A 19,358-nucleotide genomic window follows, 5' to 3' on the forward strand; every position below is an offset into this window, starting at 1 on the left:
GCCCTCCTATATACAAGTTAGAAACAAGCTGAGAAAGAAATCAGAATAACCACACCAATAGCCCCAAATAATGTGAAATATCTTGGAGGCAACTCTAACCAAACAAGCAAAAAGTTTTGCATGACAATAACTTGAAGTGTTTGAAAAAAGATATTGAACAAGGCATAAGATGAAAAGCTATCTTATGCTCATCTATCGATGGATTAACATAGTAAAAATGACCATCTTACTACAAGCAATCTGCAGACACAAAGCAATCCCTATTAAAATTCCAAGCCAGGATTCCTTATAGATTTTGAAAAAGGAGAGGGAGCGCGGAGGGACTGAGATGAAAAAAGAGGGAAAGAAGGGGAAATGTGGTCAGGATGTATTATGTTAGGGTAAGCTAAATAAAAGAAGAAGAAGGAGAAGGAGAAGGAAAAGTAGCAATCTACAGATTCAAAGCAATCTCCACCAACCTTCTAATGACATTCTTCAGAGAAATAGAAACACTGCTAAAGTTCATATTGAAGTACAGAAGAGCCACAAGATGCCTAACCAAATATAACAGAGCCAGAAGTACTACATATCTGACTTGAAATTTTACTATAGAGCCATAGTGACAAAGACAGCACTATACTGGCACAAAATCAGACATATACACCAACGAAATTTAATAGAAGACCCCAAAACTAACCAACACAGCTATGTAAAGCTAATTTTTGTCAAAACACACATTGGGGATTTAGGGTTTCCATTGATTCCCTCTACTCTGCAGAGGCTTTGTCTCTGTCTTGCTGTGTTTATTTCTTTGCCCTGATTTAAAAAAAAAAATAAATATAAAGCTTTTCTTTTGTTTCTTTGAAATTAAAATATAATTTCATAATTTTTCTCTTTCCCTTTCTTCACTCTAGCTCCTCACACATCGATCCCCTACTTTCTGTTAAACTTATGGCCTCTGGCCTCTTTTTCTTTAATTTTGGTTGCATATCTATATCTGTCTGCATCTGTTCCTAAATATATTAATATAACCTAAAGAAGAATTCATTTTCCTGCAGCAGCGTCATTTTTAGCATGTAGAGACCATTACAGAAAGGCTCAACTGTTCAAAAACATAAACAACTATGACCATGGGGTTCGCAGCCCCATCTGATACATCTACAACACAATTCCTACACCCAAAGCTCAGAAAATATGGCAGAAGAGGAGGTGGAAAGATTGTAGAGCCAAAGGACCAGCAGTATGCCTGCTGTGACATTGTGTTACAGGTATATGAGAAAGAATCTGCAACTATGATATCTCAACAATATGGCAGCTTAAATGAGAAACGAACAATGACACCTGTTGACATGCCAATGTCAGTGGGGGATATCAATGTTTTTTAACTTTAAAAATTAGATTTAGTTGAGGAAGAACAAAAATAGAACTATCATATGATCATCTATAGTATTTCTTGGTGTCACCCAAAGGACTCTGTATCCTGTTATAGAACATACTTGGGCCAAGCTTCTGATTTTTGTTTGTATTTGCCTCATTCTCACGCAGAAGAGGGAAGTGATTTGCTAGAAGATATGTGGTGGCATCTTCCACAGTACAGAGGATGCACAGTGAGTATGCAGCCCTGCTGATGCAGGCAGTCTGCCTTCTGTGCTTCAGCTAGGACAGCTAGAGCTTTTCCTTGCCCTAAGGTGTTGCTGATGACAAAGGGAGAAACGCCAGGGAGTGACAAAGACACTGCTGTTACCAACAGCATAAAGGCATGCAGCCACGCTGAGTTAAATATTATAAACTATATGAAATAATTATGTACCTCAGATCAAAAATCAGTCATATAAAGAAAGACCATTGAATTGATAATCAATGTTGTTTAAAGATGTCAGCACTACTGTCTAAAAACAACTTATATTTATTTAACTTGTTGTTCTACAGTTTTCTGTATCAGTAATCTCCTCACTTTACCCTGCCACAACAATTTCTCCAACAAACCTTGGGATTCCAAAGTAAAACTGAATAAATTATAAATTAAAATCTAGCTGACAACATTGTTAGGATCTTGGAATAATTATGTCTAAGGCTCTATTATATCAAGCATACTAGGTTCCTTTGACCCTCTTTCATCAGTTTGCATTTTGAAATGTGGGCCATCTTTCCTTTATATCCACTTTTAGACAACAATGGCTAAGAGACATGAACTAACCTTTATAAAAAATGAAATATAATATACCCAGAAAAAATAACTTTGATTCTCCCCACTAATGTGTAAATACGAACACAAATATAGGTGCTTATTTTAGTTAAGAGAATTGGGTCTTGAATTGCATTGAATGGTTGGAAAATAGCAAATCTCACATAATTTTGAACCCACTTAAAAAGCGTCTCACAGTTTCATCAGTACTACTTAATTGATAACTTTGCTTACAATGAGGTGACTTGTTAAAAATATATTCTAGATTGATTTCCCCAAACTTGTATAACCACTGTGGAAATCAACACCTGGGCATATACCCAAAAGATGCTCCACCATACCACAAGGACACTTGCTCAACTATGTTCATGGCCGCTTTTATTTGGAATACTCAGAATCTAGAAACAACCTGTAAGCCCCTCAACTGAAGAATGGATAAAGAAAATATGGTACCTTTACACAACGAGCTACTACTCAGCTATTAAAAACAAAGAAATCATGAAATTTGCAGGCAAATGGATGGGACTGATAACAGCCATAAAGCATAGGATAAGTGTGCTACAATCCAAGGACCAAAAAAGCCAAGGAGGGCCCAAGGGAAGATGCTTGACTCTCACTCAGAACAGGGAATTCAGCAGCCATCTGAAGTAGATGGAGGAGGGAACTGAGTCGGGGAAGGCATGGGGAGGGTACCTGGGGCGAGGATCAGGTGTGTGGAGAGTGGGGGAGGGAGGAGAGGGAGGACTCAGGGAGAGAACAGAAATCAGCAGGGGATGCATCTCTAGGAGAGGGGGAACTCCCTGGAGTCTATAGGGATGACCCTAGCTAAGACTCTTAGGAGCAGAGGTTAAAGAGCCTGAAGTGGCCACCTACTGTAGCCAGGTGGAACTCCCAGTAGAGGGAAGGGGACACTAACCCACCCATAAAACCTTTGACTCAAAATCTGTCTTGCCTACAAGAAGTATAAGGGTATAGACAGAGCAGAGGTTGAGAGAATGGCAAACCAATGAAGGCCTAACTGGAGACCCACCCCATGGGAAAGAGCTAGCCCCTGACACTATTTTGCTATGCTTGCAGACATGAACCTAGCATAACTGTCTTCTGAGCACGTTTATCTACTTGCTGATGGGAGCAGATGCAAAGACCCACAGCCAAACAATAGGCCAAGCTTGGGGAGTGTTGTGGAAGAGTGGGAAGAAGGATAGAGGGAGACAGTGGTCAAGGAGACCACAGGAAGACCTACAGAGCAGACTAACCTGGGCCCATGGGGGCTCACAGAGACTGAACCACCAACCAAAGAGCATCCATTGTCCTGACCTAGACCCTGTATACATGTGCAGTAGATGTGCCGCATGGTCAACACATGGGGCCCCTAACAATAGGAGTAAGGACTGCCTTTGCCCCTGTTGCCTGCCAATGGATCTCTTTTCCCTAGCTGGGCTGCCTTGGCAGGCCCAGTGGGGGAGAGGATGTGCTTAATTCTGCTACAACTTGGTGTGTGTTGATACCCCTTAGGGGCCTCCCCTTCTCTGAGAAGAATAATACTGGGGAACGGGAGGAGGGAGGTGTAAGGGTGGGACTGGGAGGAAAGGAGGGTGGGGATGGAATCAAGCTACAAACTATTTAAATTTAAAATTGGTATTATTTTGTTTGTCTATATGTATATATATGTTATTTCCCCTAGGGGCTGGAGACATGGCTGAGTGGTTAAAATTACTGGCTTACTCCCTCAGAGAACCTGAACTTGATTACCAGCCCCCACACAACACATAGCAACCAGTGCAACTCCAGTTCCAGGAGATCCAACGCCCTCTTCCGGCTTCAGCAAGGACTGCATCCAAGTCACGCACAGGCAAAAATACCCACTCACTTGAAACTTAAAACTTAATATATATTCTAATATCTCAGCCTGTGCAAATGATGACTGTAGAACAACCTGTGCAACAGCCAGGACTAATAAAGAACTGTGAATCCTTCAACCGGTCTCTAAACACACTGCTGGTTGGACAGGAGTATTAAGTCAGTCTTTATGAACAGTGACAGAACGGCTCACTTCCCACATAGAGGACCACAGTGGGCAGAAAGGACCTACATGATGGTATTTATTGACATAAAACTTCACCACCTCATCCTTTTACTCTGCTTCACAGGCTTAGTTTTTTGCTATTAGCTACATAAGTATTTTATGAAAGGGAATATGATTTCAATTCACATACGCAAGATCTTGACTAAGCTTGAGAAATGGTTCCTGGTAGAAGTTTGCTCCTCATATAAACAGACTATAGATATTTATAAAGACTTTATGATCAACTCTTAATTTCATAGCCATTGAGAGCACAGATGAAATCAGCCAGGTGTGGTGGTGCCTCTGCTACATTGCACTTGAGAGGAGAAGGCACGATTATCACAAGTTCAAGTCCAGCCTGGGCTGCATAGTGACTATGAGGCTAGCCTCAGCAACCAGAATAAGACGCGCATTCCCCAGCCCTCTCCTGGAATAACCACACACATTTGCATTGAGCTTAAATTAGTTTAAACCATCTTACCTGTGTGAAAAGTATAAACTGAGCAAACTGCCAAGGAAGCATAAAAGCAACATTGGAAAAACAGAGCGCCATGTAGAGTTTTTTGTTAATGGTGGAGGTCCTTGATGGAAAAAAGAAACACCCATAAGTTTTGCTGTAAAGATAGCCAGGAGCTCAAGAGCAAAGAAGCCTTGTACATCCTTCCCTTTTGCATAGCACAACAAAATATAATGTTGAAAATCAACTTACTAAAATTACTTAAAATAATTGAACAATAGGAGTGCTTAAATAAAACAAAATTAAATATTTTGAAACAGTATTATACAATTTTCATAAATTATTTAAAATATAAATTTAGTTTCATATAAAAAATGTTTGCCCTTAAGTTTTAAGACTTCAGCCTAAGCTCAGGAAACAGGACATGACACTGATCCTGTGTTCCTCTCAGTGTCCATTAGTACACAGATATTGGTCCTGTGCTCCTCTCTGTGTCCAGCATTACACAGAGAATTCCTTTCCACATATGGTCACCCACATCATTCAGAAAACAGTGAGGAGACACATGCTGGCAAGGAGTGAGCCAACACTTGTGGAGGATACCAGAGGAGCTCTTAAAACATCAAAGTGAACAGTCAAAGTGTTGCAGTTAGCACTCAAATTGTGTATTCTGCAACAGCATGACATTGAGAACCAGTATCTTCTGCCATCTTTCAGCATCTTTAGCATGTTTTATAATACAAAAAAATTAATGGGAACATTTGTGCAAAGAACAGACCAGCTATGAGGCTGCACAAACTGGGGTGGGGTGAGGGGGTCCTTGCTTTCAAGCCCATGCCCCAGTGGAGCACAAGGACACTTGATATTTTTATTTTATTCACACAAAAGTGGTTTTAGTTAAATAAGATGCATACCTCCAAGGTCATTATCTGAAATGTCCTGTCTGGCACTCTTCACTATGTTACTCCCCTCATGCCTAGTTACCCAGACTAATCTTACTTCAAATGCATGAACACCAGTTGCTGGGAGGAGGAAGGACAGCATCCTTCTCTCCAACATTTCTAAGAACATATTGTAATGGATAAGCAGTGCACCTAAACTGGAAACAGACTGCCAAATTCAAATCCATCCCCCTGGCTGGTGATACACCAGGAGGCAGCCTCTCTTCTCAAGATCTGAAGTGAGCTCAGGGCGCGCACGTTACCTTTGCACGATCGGCTAACAAATGCATGTCTTAGTCAGCTGCTTAGGTGTGTGTGAAGTAGCCTGTGGCTAAAGATTTTAACTGGGCATAATTCCTGCTTCTGTGGGTAAAAATGTCAAATCAAAAGCGCAGATGCAGACATTTATGTACATATACATGATGCACAATTTTAGGAAAAAAAGGGGAGGGAGCGGGGGAGAGAAGGAGGGAAGGAGGGAGGCACAGAGAGAAGAAGGTAGGAAGGGAGGGAGGAAAGGGTAAAGAAGTAAGGATTTTCATATAAGGTGGAACCTGCCAAAGCATACAAACTGTCTACGTTATTCCTTGGGACTTTAGATGAGTAATGATCATGGTTTCATTCAGTGACAGGTCTCACTAACATCTGTGAAATGCACTCATATAACGAAGCTATGTATAGTATTCTGCTATTTTTATTTCTTAGACCTCTTAAGCTTCTCAAATGCTTAAAACCTTAATTCACAGAAGAGTATGCCCCAGACTTGATTGGAACCTGGTTGAACTGTTAAAAACATCATTCTGAAAATGATTATAATGTATTACATGTGTGTACAATATTTGTAGACACATCTGCGTGCATGTGTGCGTGCGTGCATGTACACTCTTTGGGACGGTAAAATTTACAACTTCTCTACTCCATTTGCACGAGGAGCACATATGTTAATCTCATTTCAAAACCACAGCTTTGGGGGAAAAAGAGCTGGAGTACGTTAGTTTTGAGAAAGGACTTGTTTCTCAGAAACCTTTGAACGGGGCTAGAAAGATGGCTTTTGCAGAGGACCCAGGCTCATTTCCTAGCACTCACATGGTGACTTGCAAACATTTATAGCTCCAGTTCCAGAGGATCTGACACATTTTGGCCTCTGAGGGCACCAGGCATGCATCATGTATGCAGTGATTGTGGGGACACATATAGGCCAAATATTTATTCACACAAAATAAACTAATTTTTGAGCCATAATGTTGTCACCTAGAGGCTGTAGGTAATTTTCACGTTTTCAAAAAAGACATAGTTTATACATTTGTGTTGGCATTACCTGGCTACTCAACTCATTTTTAAAAATAGTTTTGAAACATAGCTTCAATTTAATAATCATAACACAGTAGGTTAAAGTGAATTTTAAGAAAGGCAAGATAAATAATTTATTTAGCTTTGTTTTATGGCTGGAATTACCTGAGGATAATAGTTAAGACATACATCTGGAGCACGAGGAAAGGGTAGGAGAAGCTTTCCCGGAGAGGCGGCGTCCACATCACACGGGTTGCCTGAATTCATAAAACACTCAGTTTGCATTATTTTCCACTTTATAGTAACTATTGCTCACTTGAAACTCAATGACTGCCTTGCTCTCAGAGTTTTAATACTAGGCGCATTAGATCCTAGTCTCACCGCCTGGCATGGCTTCTGGTCCTTTGATATTCTCTCTCATGGCCATTAAAGGGAGCACAATTAACTGTCAAACTCAGAAACAACAAAGACTATATCAAATCACACACAGTTAAGCCAAAGGACCAATGACACACAGACATAGGAGCTAGGAGGACTCTGGCCCAGAGTATAGTACAGGCCTGCGGGTACAAGCCTGGCGTCTGGGGCTATGAGATGTAATGTAGTAGTGTGAAAATTTCAAGAGTCTACACACAATAAGTTCCAACTAATAAATATGTAAGCTGTCAAGAGTGGTTCTGAATCAATCAAATATGCTCTACATGAGTTAAGTTTTTAAGAACAATTGAAAGTACCGAGAATTAGTAGTAATGAACACAGCAAAAATATAACCTTGCATATACATACTTAGACTGTCCTAAGACACATAGAACAATATTGTATGACATTTTCTATCAGAAATTCTAAAATCATAGAAAGAATATAAATTTTTATCACCTGCTAAGAGTCTGATTGCTTTGCTAAGAGTTCCAAAAAGCTATATGTGTAAGAAACCAAACTTGTAAGCTTTGAAAACAGTAATGGTTCCTATTCTCAAACTTAGTCCATTGAAGCTGGAGCACCCAATAAAATGCTTTTCATTGTGCTAACAGATTGTTGAATGGTATTGGTTCATTTAATATCATGTGAGACTGTTCATTCTTTTATTTAACTGATTTTTACATTTTCGGCCTGCTATAACAGGAGATACAGCCATTTCCTGCAAGCAACCTGTGCTCGTACAAAGCAGATCTGAGTCCACATGTTAATAGTTGGATTCTCTCTCCTCACCATCATCCAACATCCAGTTCGGAGTCTAGAGCATGGAGCGCACTCAGATGAATCCACTGTATCATCCACGGTTCCCAGGAGCTCCTTTTGCCCAGATATGTCTGTTTGGGATGACTTACTATGTCAGTTCTGTTTTGAATTCATTATGTTGTTACAGAAAAGGAAGAGTAACCTAGCAGAAGCGGTGGGGGAGTGGCTGAAGGGACATACTGTGTGGATGCTGTCAGGCTAGTACCACTCCGATTGCTGAAGAGCAATGGCATAAAATTTCACATATGAGAGGTGGACAAGTTCTGTAAATCTGCTGTTTTGTTAAGCTTTGGAGCTGGACACATGGGTCTGAAGGCAAGAGGACTGGAGTGCAGTTCCTAGCACCCACATGGCGGCTCACAACTGCCTGTAACTCCAACTCCAAGAGCTATGACACCCTCTTCCGGACTCCACTTACACATACACACTCACACACACACACACACGCATGCACACACATGTGCACACACACATGCACACACACACACACGCATGCACACACATGTGCACACACATACACACTCACACACACACACACGCATGCACACACATGTGCACACACATACACACTCACACACACACACGCATGCACACACATGTGCACACACACATGCACACACACACACGCATGCACACACATGTGCACACACACGCATGCACACACACACTAAATCTTTAAAAATACTGTATTTCAGAATATAAAATCTGCTAAGAGGGTTAAGATCTGTTAAGATCTCATGCTAAGTGTTCTTAACATTAAAACAAACAAACAAAGACCAGCTTTCAGATCCAGACACAGTGTACGAGCAGTGTAATTCTAGCATTAAGGAGGCTGAGGCAGGGGAATCAGAGGGTTTGAAGCCAGCCTCGAAGGCATAGTGAGATTTTTGTCTCAACGAGCCAAAAGAAGAAAAAAGGGTAAATGTATATTTTTTAAAGTGAGGTTTTAGAAACCGACCAACCCAGAACAGGTAACCCAGATTCACCATGCAATAATATGGAACGGTGGCTAAATGTAACATTCTGCATTTTAATTTCATAGTCTATACGGTGACAGTAACAGTCATCCAGCGGAGGTTTAATAGTCAGCGAATGACAGGAGTATACAGTGCCTGACTCACAGTACCCTGTTGTCATTTGTCTATAAAACATGTGCATGTGAACAAGCACCAAAAGGTTGGGGCTTTTTAAATATTTAAAAGATTATGGATTTAAGATTAGTATAATTCACATACAATTTGGAGCATAAAATACTTTAAGGTATTACAGCCACAACACCATGTGATCATATTGGCTTGGTAATTATACTTCCTGTTCATACAAACCGCACTATGTCTGAAAAGGAATTGACTGGACCACAAACCTCTCCATGATTGAAGAAATAGCACATCACTGTAATCAGACCTCCTAGCTGACTCCCACTGTCAAAACAATGAAGCACACAGTCATAACATGCACCTCACAGGCTCTTCTCATAAAACTATCTCAAAATTAAAAACATGACTTTCAGTTCTTGAAACATGAATAACTAAGTAAGATAATTTTAGAGATGCAGCCGAGCACTTGGGGCTGCATGGCATCCTGTTGACAACGTAAGCGGAGTTTGTCTCTGAAATTAGGCTTAAGTGAGGGATTAAAGTAAAAAGAGTAACGGTTTCACTCAGTAATAACCCATAAATATTTGATTGACTGACAGTGCTCTGAAGGGAGCCACACTGTGGACTTTCCGCAGCAGACCTCCGGGGGAGAACAATCACCACAGATGCTCACGGCCGTGCTGTGTAGTGCTTCCTGTCTTGTTATACGTTCATCTGTGCCCACATAAGAGGCCACTATACTCAAAATACCCAGCCGGTAGATTCTATATGTGCTTACTTATTGGTGTTTGCTCAGCTTAGCACAGAGAAAACATTGTTGGAATAAAAGGAGGAGGAAGAAATGAGATGAAAACAAAACAAAAAAACTAAAAACAGCAAGCGGTGGTAATAACCCTGAGCACTGTGTAGAGGTAATAAGATACTGAACCACGAAAGAGGTGTGTGAGGCGTGATCACAAGGGAAAGCATGCCAATTCATCTTGTTTTTTATTTTAGAAATGTATTTTAGTTAGCATTCAACATAATGGCTATGTTATGATGTCTTCACTTTGCATACATTCAGCCCATTATATCCTCTTGTTCCTTTGCCATTTTGCATTATTGTTAGTCTTCCCTTTGCTTTTATGCCTCATAGAGGCACATACATATGCATATATAACGTAAAATATATGTAGTTAATATATAACCTATATTATATAACTATTATATCTCTATATAAATATAGATTCAGAGGATGACACTATGCATGTTTTTCTTTTTCCCCATTACTTAGCCTTTTTAAACTTTAAAATGATTTATTCATTTTTACTTCATGCATATGAGTGTTTTCCTGCACTATGTGTATGTGTGCACTACATGTGGGCATGCCTGGTGCCCAAGGGGGTTGGAACAGGGTGTCATATCCTCTGGAACTGGGCTTACAGATGGTTGTGACCCGCCGTGTGGGTGTTGGAACCTGAACACTGGTCATTCCGAAGTATAGCAAGTGCTCGTCACTCTGAACCCATCCCTTATTACGTACTCTTAGTCTCTACTTCCATAATCCCCTGCCTTCCAACAACAGTACTCCTTCCAATTTTGTTCTATATTTTTTGAAATCTACATGAAGTCTACATATAAAAATGTGGTGTTTACTTAAAGAAATGCTTAACGTCTTTAGTCATCAGAGAAATGCGAATCAAAATGACTCTGAGATTCCATCTTACACCCATCAGAATGGCTAAGGTCAAAAATTCAAGCAACACCACATACTGGCGAGGATGTGGAGAGAGAGGAATACTCCTTCATTGCTGGTGGCAATGCAAACTTATACAACCACTTTGGAAATCTATCTGGTGATATGTCAGAAAACAGGAAATAAGGCTTTCTCAAGAGCCAGCTATTCCACTCCTTGGAATATACCCAGAAGATGCTCCAGCACACAACAAGAAAATTTGCTCAACCATGTTCATAGCGGCTTTGTTCATAATAGCCAGAACATGGAAATAGCCTAAGTGTCCCTCAGTAGAAGATTGGATAAAGAAACTGTGGTACATTTACACTATGAAATATTACTCAGCTATTAAAAACAAGGAATTTCTGAAATTTGTGGACAAATGGATTGAACTAGAAATGATCATAATGAGTGAGTTAACCCAGAAGCAGAGAGAGTCAAATGGTATATACTCACATAACTGGACACTAGCCCAAGGGGCATGTCCCATGAAAATCCTCACCTACCAGGAAAGTGGGAGGACATCCTATTGGGACTCTAGGTGAGAGAAGTATGGGAGAATGGGGAAATAGAAGGATCTAGAGGGTCCTAGAAACCTACAAGAAGAACATTATGACGGGCAGATCTGGGCCCACGGGTTCTGTTCAAACTATGGCACCAACCAAGGACAATATGTGAAGTAAACATCGAACCCCTACCCAGATCTAGCCAATGGGCAGGACATTCTCCACAGTTGAGTGGAGAGTGGGGACTGACTTTCACATGAACTCTGGTGCCCCATATTTGACCACGTCCCCTGGATGGGGAGGCCTGGTGGCACTCAGGGGAAGGATAGCAGGCTACCAAGAAGAGGCTTGATACCCTATGAGCATAAACAGGGGGAGGAAGTCCCCCTCAGTCACAGTCATAAGGGAGGGGAGTAAGGGGAAAATGGGAGGGAGGGAGGAATGGGAGGATAGAAGGGATGGGATAACAATTGAGATGTAATATGAATGAATTAATAAAGAAACCTGCAAAAACGTGCTGTTTGTTTTTATTTATTTATTTATTTCACATATGATACTCTCCAGTTCCATAGATTTCTTTGCAGATGAAATAATCTCATTTTTACTTATAGCTGAATAAATTCCATTGTCTGTATGTACCACATTTCCTTTGCTACTTTTAAATTTTACTTGGGTTAGCATACAAACAGATGAGTTTTGTCATGGCATATTTCTCCAACTGTGTCATGCTTTCCTCTCCATTTGGCTCTTGTTCCTAGTCAGTTCCCACTTCTGCTTGTGTATGTGTGCATTATGTGTGTGCATGTGCCTATAGAGGTCAGAAGAGGACATTGGAGCCCCTGGAACTAGAGCTGCAGGTGTATGGGTACTACTAAATGTGGGTGCAATTAACTGGACCTGGATTCTCTGCAGGAGCAGCCAGTGGCCTTGACTGCTGGTCCACCTCCCCAGCCCCCTTGTGCTTTTTTATCATGTGTGTTCTATTACTCTTTCTATTTTTCACCACTCTTAAGAGCCTTCTTCACATCTCAAGATTACCTCTCTAGTTTCATGACTTATGAGCAAACACAAACACACATGCACATGTGTACACATGAAAAATGTTTTTTTTCCTGAGTCTGGCTTATTTTACTTAACCTAATGATTCTCCATTGTATTCTTCTGTTGAAAGTGTCATGATTTCATTCTTCATTAAGGCTAAAACTATTCTATTGCTATGTACCACATTTTCTTTATCCGCTTATCTGTTGATTGATAACTAGGGTGTTTTCTATTTCTGGATACTGCGACTAGTGCAGCACTAAGATGGCTTTGCAAGTAACTACAGTATGTTAAGTTTGAGTCTTTCTGTATGTTTCTCCCATCATGTGGTCTGTGTCTTAACTCTGTAATTTATTGCCTTTTCTGTGCAAAAGCTTTTCAATTTCATACAATTCAATTTGTCAATTTTTGTAATTATTTTCTCTCCACAATGTATAAACCAGGACCAGAACCGCTTTGCTTCCAAAGCCACACTAGGCCAACAGCATTCAGGTGGCTCATGCTAGCAATTGTTTCCTGAACTATTAGAATCCTGTTCACAAAGCCCTTCTTAATGTCCCTGTTGTGTAGTGTTTTCCTGCAGCAGCCTCAGGATTTCTGGTATCATATTAAGTTTTTTCCCTTGAACATTTAAAGTTGTTTTTTTTTTGTTGTTGTTGTTGTTGTTCAGGAAGATACTGAGAGATCTAATTTCATGATTCCACATCAAGTCATCCCCAAAGCACCGCTTATGGATGTAAATTTGGATCCCCAGTACCTACATAGAAAGCTAGTATCCCCAGAACTACAAGGTAAAGACAAGAAGTTCAAAGGTACTCATTGGCTAGAATGTCTACACAATCAGTGATCTCCGGGTTCAGTGAGAGGTCCTGTCTTGAACTATAAGGTAGGGAGGAATAGAGGAGCTCACATGCTCACCTATCATCCCCAGACTCTAAGTCTACATTTTGTTTAAGGTCTAATTTTATGTGATTCAAAAATAACACTGCAATGGCTTTCTTTACAAACAAAAGAAACAAAAAGTCTAACAAAGTAGTCAAGAAATATGGATGTGTATTCTATTACTCAACAAAATTGAAAGGTAAGTCATCTGTTGGCACTGTGTCATCAAGACAAGGTTGCTAGGCTGGATAGAGCTGGGTAGAGCTGCTATTTTATGGTCTTTTCCCCATCACAGGATGACTCCACACTGCACAGCTAAGCAAAACCAAGGAGAAATACAGAAGGGGAAGCTGAGCTTGTGGCTTGTGACAAAGAGTTCCTAGATATAACCAAGGCTGACTTTACCTTAATTTTCAATGACAAAGGCTAATTCACCTGGCTCTCCTAAGGATCAGTGGAGAGTGGGTACATAATATGTGAGTGTCAGAAGTTCATGATCTGAGTCTAAGAACATTCACACTCCAAACAAAATCGTAATGCTAATATCAAGAATGATTGGCTAATGAATGTGTCTTCTACAAATGATATAGAGATTTCTGATAACTTTTCAGATCTCACTTAAAAAATTAGAAATAGCATCTTGCTATGTAATATTGACTTACACATAGAGGCATCGTCAATGCCAAGAAACAGCAAAAGGTAAAAGCGTGTAAGGTGCTCTCTAGAGGAAGCTCATTTCTGCTTGCATGGCATTGGTTACGGAAAGTCAGTTTCATAAAATGTCCTATAACTAGCCAATTGGTTTCATTAAACTTCCTTTTCATTTAGTCAGTGAGTACCAACCGGTCCTCATAGGGTCAATCTCACTATTAGTCTTACCTCAGGTATGCACCATAGATGAAGAACAATCCCATCATTAGTCCATTTAATATAAAAATTACACTGATGTAAAAGCAAGCTGGGTCTCCCAATCCTTTAAAAAAGAAGACACAGATGGTTAGTCTTTAGTGAGCAAGATTATTTATGCGCTTTATAATCAAGAACTTGTAAATTTGATCAAAGCAAGTGCTTCTCTTCTTGCTCTTTAGTGTCACAGTCACCTTTACCTCCACAGCAGAGTGCATTGTTTGCTGTGCCGAGGACCAAGGCCAGGTCCTCACACAGGCGCAGCCAGTAGGATGTAATGGTATGTTGGGGTTCACATTAATTTAGATGCTGCTGCTACTGTTCAGCATCCAGAAACATGCGAAGAATTCCCTGGAGCCACCACATGCTTTTGTCTTTTCTAAGGCTCTCAGATAAGTGCAGTACACTCCCTGACCTCAGGGGAAGAGCCTTGGCCTCTGTGCCCTGGTGATCTAGCCACTTCATCTCTTCTGATGTAGATGGGAATGCTAACTTGTCTGATACACATGGCTTTGGTTTTATGTACATCATTTCCTGTGTGTTTAAGATTCATCATTTCACACAACTCTAGGGCAAAAGTTTTGAGATGAACTGGTATGAAGGACTTTAATGTTTGATGAAAAGATCTCAAAAACCTAGGTCATCTGCAAAGTGACACTGCTGTGCTGGGAGACAGGCCCCTGACCCTGTTTGCTCTGGTTCATTAATCCTGTCACCCCAAGACTGCATGGTTTCTGTCACATGCTGTACTTTCAGTTACTGTTCATGCACAATTGATGGGAATCTATATTCTGCCTGGAACATTTTCTTAGTCCAAAATTTCTATAGCCATTTATTCACTTGTTGTTTCCAGCTCGGGGCTTTGGGTCCTTGAGCTAATATATGCCATACAACAGGAGGCACACGCACTACTTTCCTTCTCCTGGCAGACCAAAGACACAAACTAGAAACCAATGATGTGACTCTTCACTGTCCTTCTCTCTTTCCCACCTTCACTCTCTTTCTTCACATCCTGACCCAAATGCTTCTTAAATCCAGAAATTTGCAGTGATTTTTCTAGCAAGCTGACAGGGAGCATGTCAGCAATCTACCTGACCATATGAAACCCTCCTCTACCCCTTACAAATGAACTGTTCCTACAGCTTGTGGAGATGGCTTCCACATGTGGATCTGTTACGGTTCTTCAGTATATAACATGCAGATCCTCAGGCAGCATGTGTTCCAGTGTGGTCAGCCCTTAACTGCATTCCCAGTATCTGGACATTTGTAATATGCACTACCAATATAACTGCTAAGCGCCAGCTGCTAGCATAAGCCCCCCGCTGAGTTTAGGACCCATATCTCCCCGCTCTCCAAGTGCCACACTGGCCTGCTGCTGATTGGGAACTTAATGGATAGCACACCTGTGCAAGGTGATGCCTCGCAACACCCAGAGAAGCTTATATCTTCTTGCAATCTAATGTTTACTGCAAAATCTAATGTTTAATAAGCCATAGTCTCCGTTCCTCTATGTTGCAAAAACCACAAAGTATAATCACTGCTTAAGCATCATCCACCAGTATCATTTTAGGTTTTTAAGGGTATCATTTAAAAAAATTGTGTGGAAAATTCAAATTTTGTTTATATTCCAAGAGTTAAATAAATTTAGTAAGTATCAATATTGTTGAAAATAGTCATGTTGGAGACATTAGAAACAGTTGTGTGTTTGATACATGTTTCTGTGTAGCTATGAACTGAATCTCAAGGGGCAGCTGGAAAGCTGCTACATAATTCCAAAAGTTTTGCAGGGAATTTGGTTTTGGTTTTGGTTTTGGTTGGCCAAGGTACAAGTGCAGCAGACATACATTAAAATTCCTCTTGTACTGTAAACAAGTATAAAGCAATATATATATAATAGCCAATTATTAGCACCAACTAATCCATAACTGTTTAAAGCATATATTTGGCTCTTTGCCCCCCAAATGTATGTACTAATGTTACCCCAAATATTTTTGTACCATCTCATTCTGAAATGGACTTTTACGCAAGAGTACCTTACATTGGATATATTGGTACCTGAGTTAAATTTCTAATTTATACTCAAGTTATTAAGTATCTAACCTTCTCAGAAAACAACCTTAAAGTATAAAATGCTTATTGAGATAAATAAGTTCTATAATGTCTTAAATAAAATTGATCGAGTTTATAATAATTTTTTTGAGACAGGGCTTCTCTGTGTAGCCTTGGCTGTCCTGGACTCACTTTGTAGACCAGACTGGCCTCAAACTCATAGTGATCAGCCTGCCTCTGCCTCCCAAGTGCCGGGATTAAAGGCATGTGCCACCATGTCCGGCCTTATAATAAATCTTAAAATGAGTCACAAGACCAGATGTCCATGAAAGCACCAGTAAGCACACAGCAGCACCGAAGAGGACACATGCCTTCACAGCTCTGTATTTCCATGAGAGGCTCCATTCTAGTGACATTCCAGCATGTCTTTGCTTCTATCCCAAATAAATGCATTAGTCCCATGACTGTGCGGTAACAGTAGGCTATGACTACCTACAAAAGAGAATGTGGAAGAAAACATTCCAATCACAATCATAGCTTTTCTAAGATACCACTATGCTGTCGCTTTAACATTAAAAACTAAGTAAATTTATTTGAAAAATAGCTATTTTGAAATTACATATTAGTAATATCTCAAGATAGTAGTCAACTTAAATATAATAATATCACCATACAACCAAATATAAGAGTATATGATTAAAGTAAAACAAAAAGTTCACAGACACATTTCATAGCATCTCATTTCACTCTAGATTTCATTATTAAAATATATCATTTTAAAAATTGTGACACAATGGAATAACATCCCATAGGCACATTAAATTTTTTGTATAAAGCTAATCTCTACTGTGTCATTTTAACACATGCGCATCTTTCACACACACATTTTATTCTTTCCTTTTGTACTTCTAAGTTTCAACTGCAGGTAACATTCAGAATTGTGTATGTAGCACTTCACCTGCCCCCATACTTTGGCTGTCTATGACTCTACATGTAAGATGTAAGTGGTTACAAACTTTAAGTAACCATTAATTTCCCAAAGTCCTTGTTTATGTAACTAAAATGGTACCAAGCAAATGCTTTTCAAATGTCTGAGAATACACTGGCTGCTTCTCTGTATTGTCAAAGTTTCTCAGGAGAATATTTAAAGTAATTCAACCATTCAGTAGTCTTTCTCATACTGCCCCTGACCATTCATTGGGTATGCATCAAGGCTCAACCATGCAAAATCTCTATTTGTGTATTTTGTATTTTGTAATGATTTATTTTGTTTTTTTAAATTTGTTCACCTTACATTCCAATTGTAGCCCCCTCCCTCATCCTGCCTCCCAGCTCCCCCCTCCCTCCCAAACCCCCTCCCCTAGTCCTCAGAAAGGGAGAGGCTTCCTCCCTAATATCTAACTTCAGCCTATCAAGTCTCATCTGGACTGTATGTATCTTCTTCCTCTGTGGCCTGGCAAGGCTGCCCCACCATGGGGAAATGATCCACAAGTGGACACCAGAGTACATGTCAGAACAACCTAGATGTCCCTCAACCAAAGGATGGATAAAGAAACTGTGGTACATTTGCACAATGGAATATTACTCAGCTATTAAAAACAAGGAAATCTTGAAATTTGCAGGCAAATGGATGGAACTAGAGACAATCATCCTGAGTGAGGTAACCCAGACCCAGAAAGACACACATGGTATATACTCACTTATAAGTGAGAACACTAAGTAGACTGGACCAGAAAACAAATTTCCCACAACACATAATAATTGAAACACCAAGCCAGGCATAGTAGCACACGCCTTTAATCCCAACACTCAGTGAGGAGAGGCAGATGGATTTCTATGAGTTTGAGGAAAGCCTGGTCTACAAAGTGAGTCCAGGACAGCCAAGGCTACACATAGAAGAAGCCTTGTCTCAAAAACCTAGAAATCATCATCATCATAATCACACTAAATGCACAGAACAAAGAAAGAAGATTAAAGGATACAAGGGAAAAAGATTAAGTAACAAATAAAGTCAGACCTATTAGAAATATACCTGACTTCTCAGTGGAGACTCTAAAAACCAGAAGGTCCTGGACAGATGTTCTACAAACTCTAAGAGACAGAAGATGCCAGCTGAAACCACTATCCACATCAAAGAATTCAGTTGCAATAGATAAACAAACAAACAAACAAAAGGACATTCCATGATTTTAAAAAAATTAAGTAGTATCAATAAATTCAGCCCTACTAAAGGCACTAGAAGGAAAACATCAACCTAAAGCAGTTAACCACATCCAAGAAAACATAAGGAATAAGGAATCCATACCAGAAAATCAAAGAAGCGAGGTGTTAAAATCCTACACAACAGAAACAAAATAAAGGAACTCAACAAACACCGCTCACTGATAGCTCTCAACATCAAGGTCTCAATTTGCCAATAAAAGACAGAGACTAACAAAATGAATTAGAAAACATCTTTCTATTGCATCCAAGAAACATACATTACCATTGGTGATAGAAACCACCTCAAGGTAATAAGATGGAAAAATATTCCAAACAAACAGACTTAAAAAGCAAGTCAGATTAGTAGCCATTTTAATATCAGACAAAACAGACTTCAAGTGAAAAACTTTAAAAAAAAGAAAAATGATAACAACCATTATATCTTCTAACAAGAGGATAGCACAATTGTTTTGTTTTGTTTTGTTTTGTTTTGTTTTGTGAGAATGGGTTTCTCTGTGTAGCCTAACTATCCTCAAATTCCTTAGGTAGACCAGTCTGTCCTCAAACTTGATAGCTCTACCTGCATCTGCCTCTTGAGTGCTGGAATTAAAGGCGTATGTCATCACCTCCTGGCTCAGATATTAAAATTCTGAACATCTGTTCCTCTTATGCAAGGACACCCATCCTTGTAAGGTAAAGCTTAAACCACTATTGAAGCTCACACATAAAGAGTGGGAAACTTCAATACTTCACTCTCATCAGTAGAAAGGTCATCCATTTGAAAATTAAACGGAACTGCTGGAGC

General features: G+C 39.9%; 1 protein-coding gene across 1 annotated transcript in view; it reads right to left on the reverse strand.

The window, feature by feature from the left end:
* Dpy19l2 (dpy-19 like 2) overlaps positions 1–19,358 on the reverse strand; it is an 89,277-nt gene that overhangs the window by 53,784 nt on the left and 16,135 nt on the right. The window contains exons 5-9 of the mRNA XM_051156091.1: positions 16,723–16,843; positions 14,276–14,369; positions 9,520–9,577; positions 7,083–7,174; positions 4,711–4,810 (exon numbers count right to left, since the gene is read on the reverse strand). Coding sequence (XP_051012048.1) covers positions 4,711–4,810; positions 7,083–7,174; positions 9,520–9,577; positions 14,276–14,369; positions 16,723–16,843 — 465 coding nt within the window. The remainder of the gene's footprint in view (positions 1–4,710; positions 4,811–7,082; positions 7,175–9,519; positions 9,578–14,275; positions 14,370–16,722; positions 16,844–19,358) is intronic.

Source organism: Acomys russatus, chromosome 14 (genome assembly GCF_903995435.1).
Source record: "Acomys russatus chromosome 14, mAcoRus1.1, whole genome shotgun sequence".
Classification (NCBI taxonomy): Eukaryota; Metazoa; Chordata; class Mammalia; order Rodentia; family Muridae; genus Acomys; species Acomys russatus.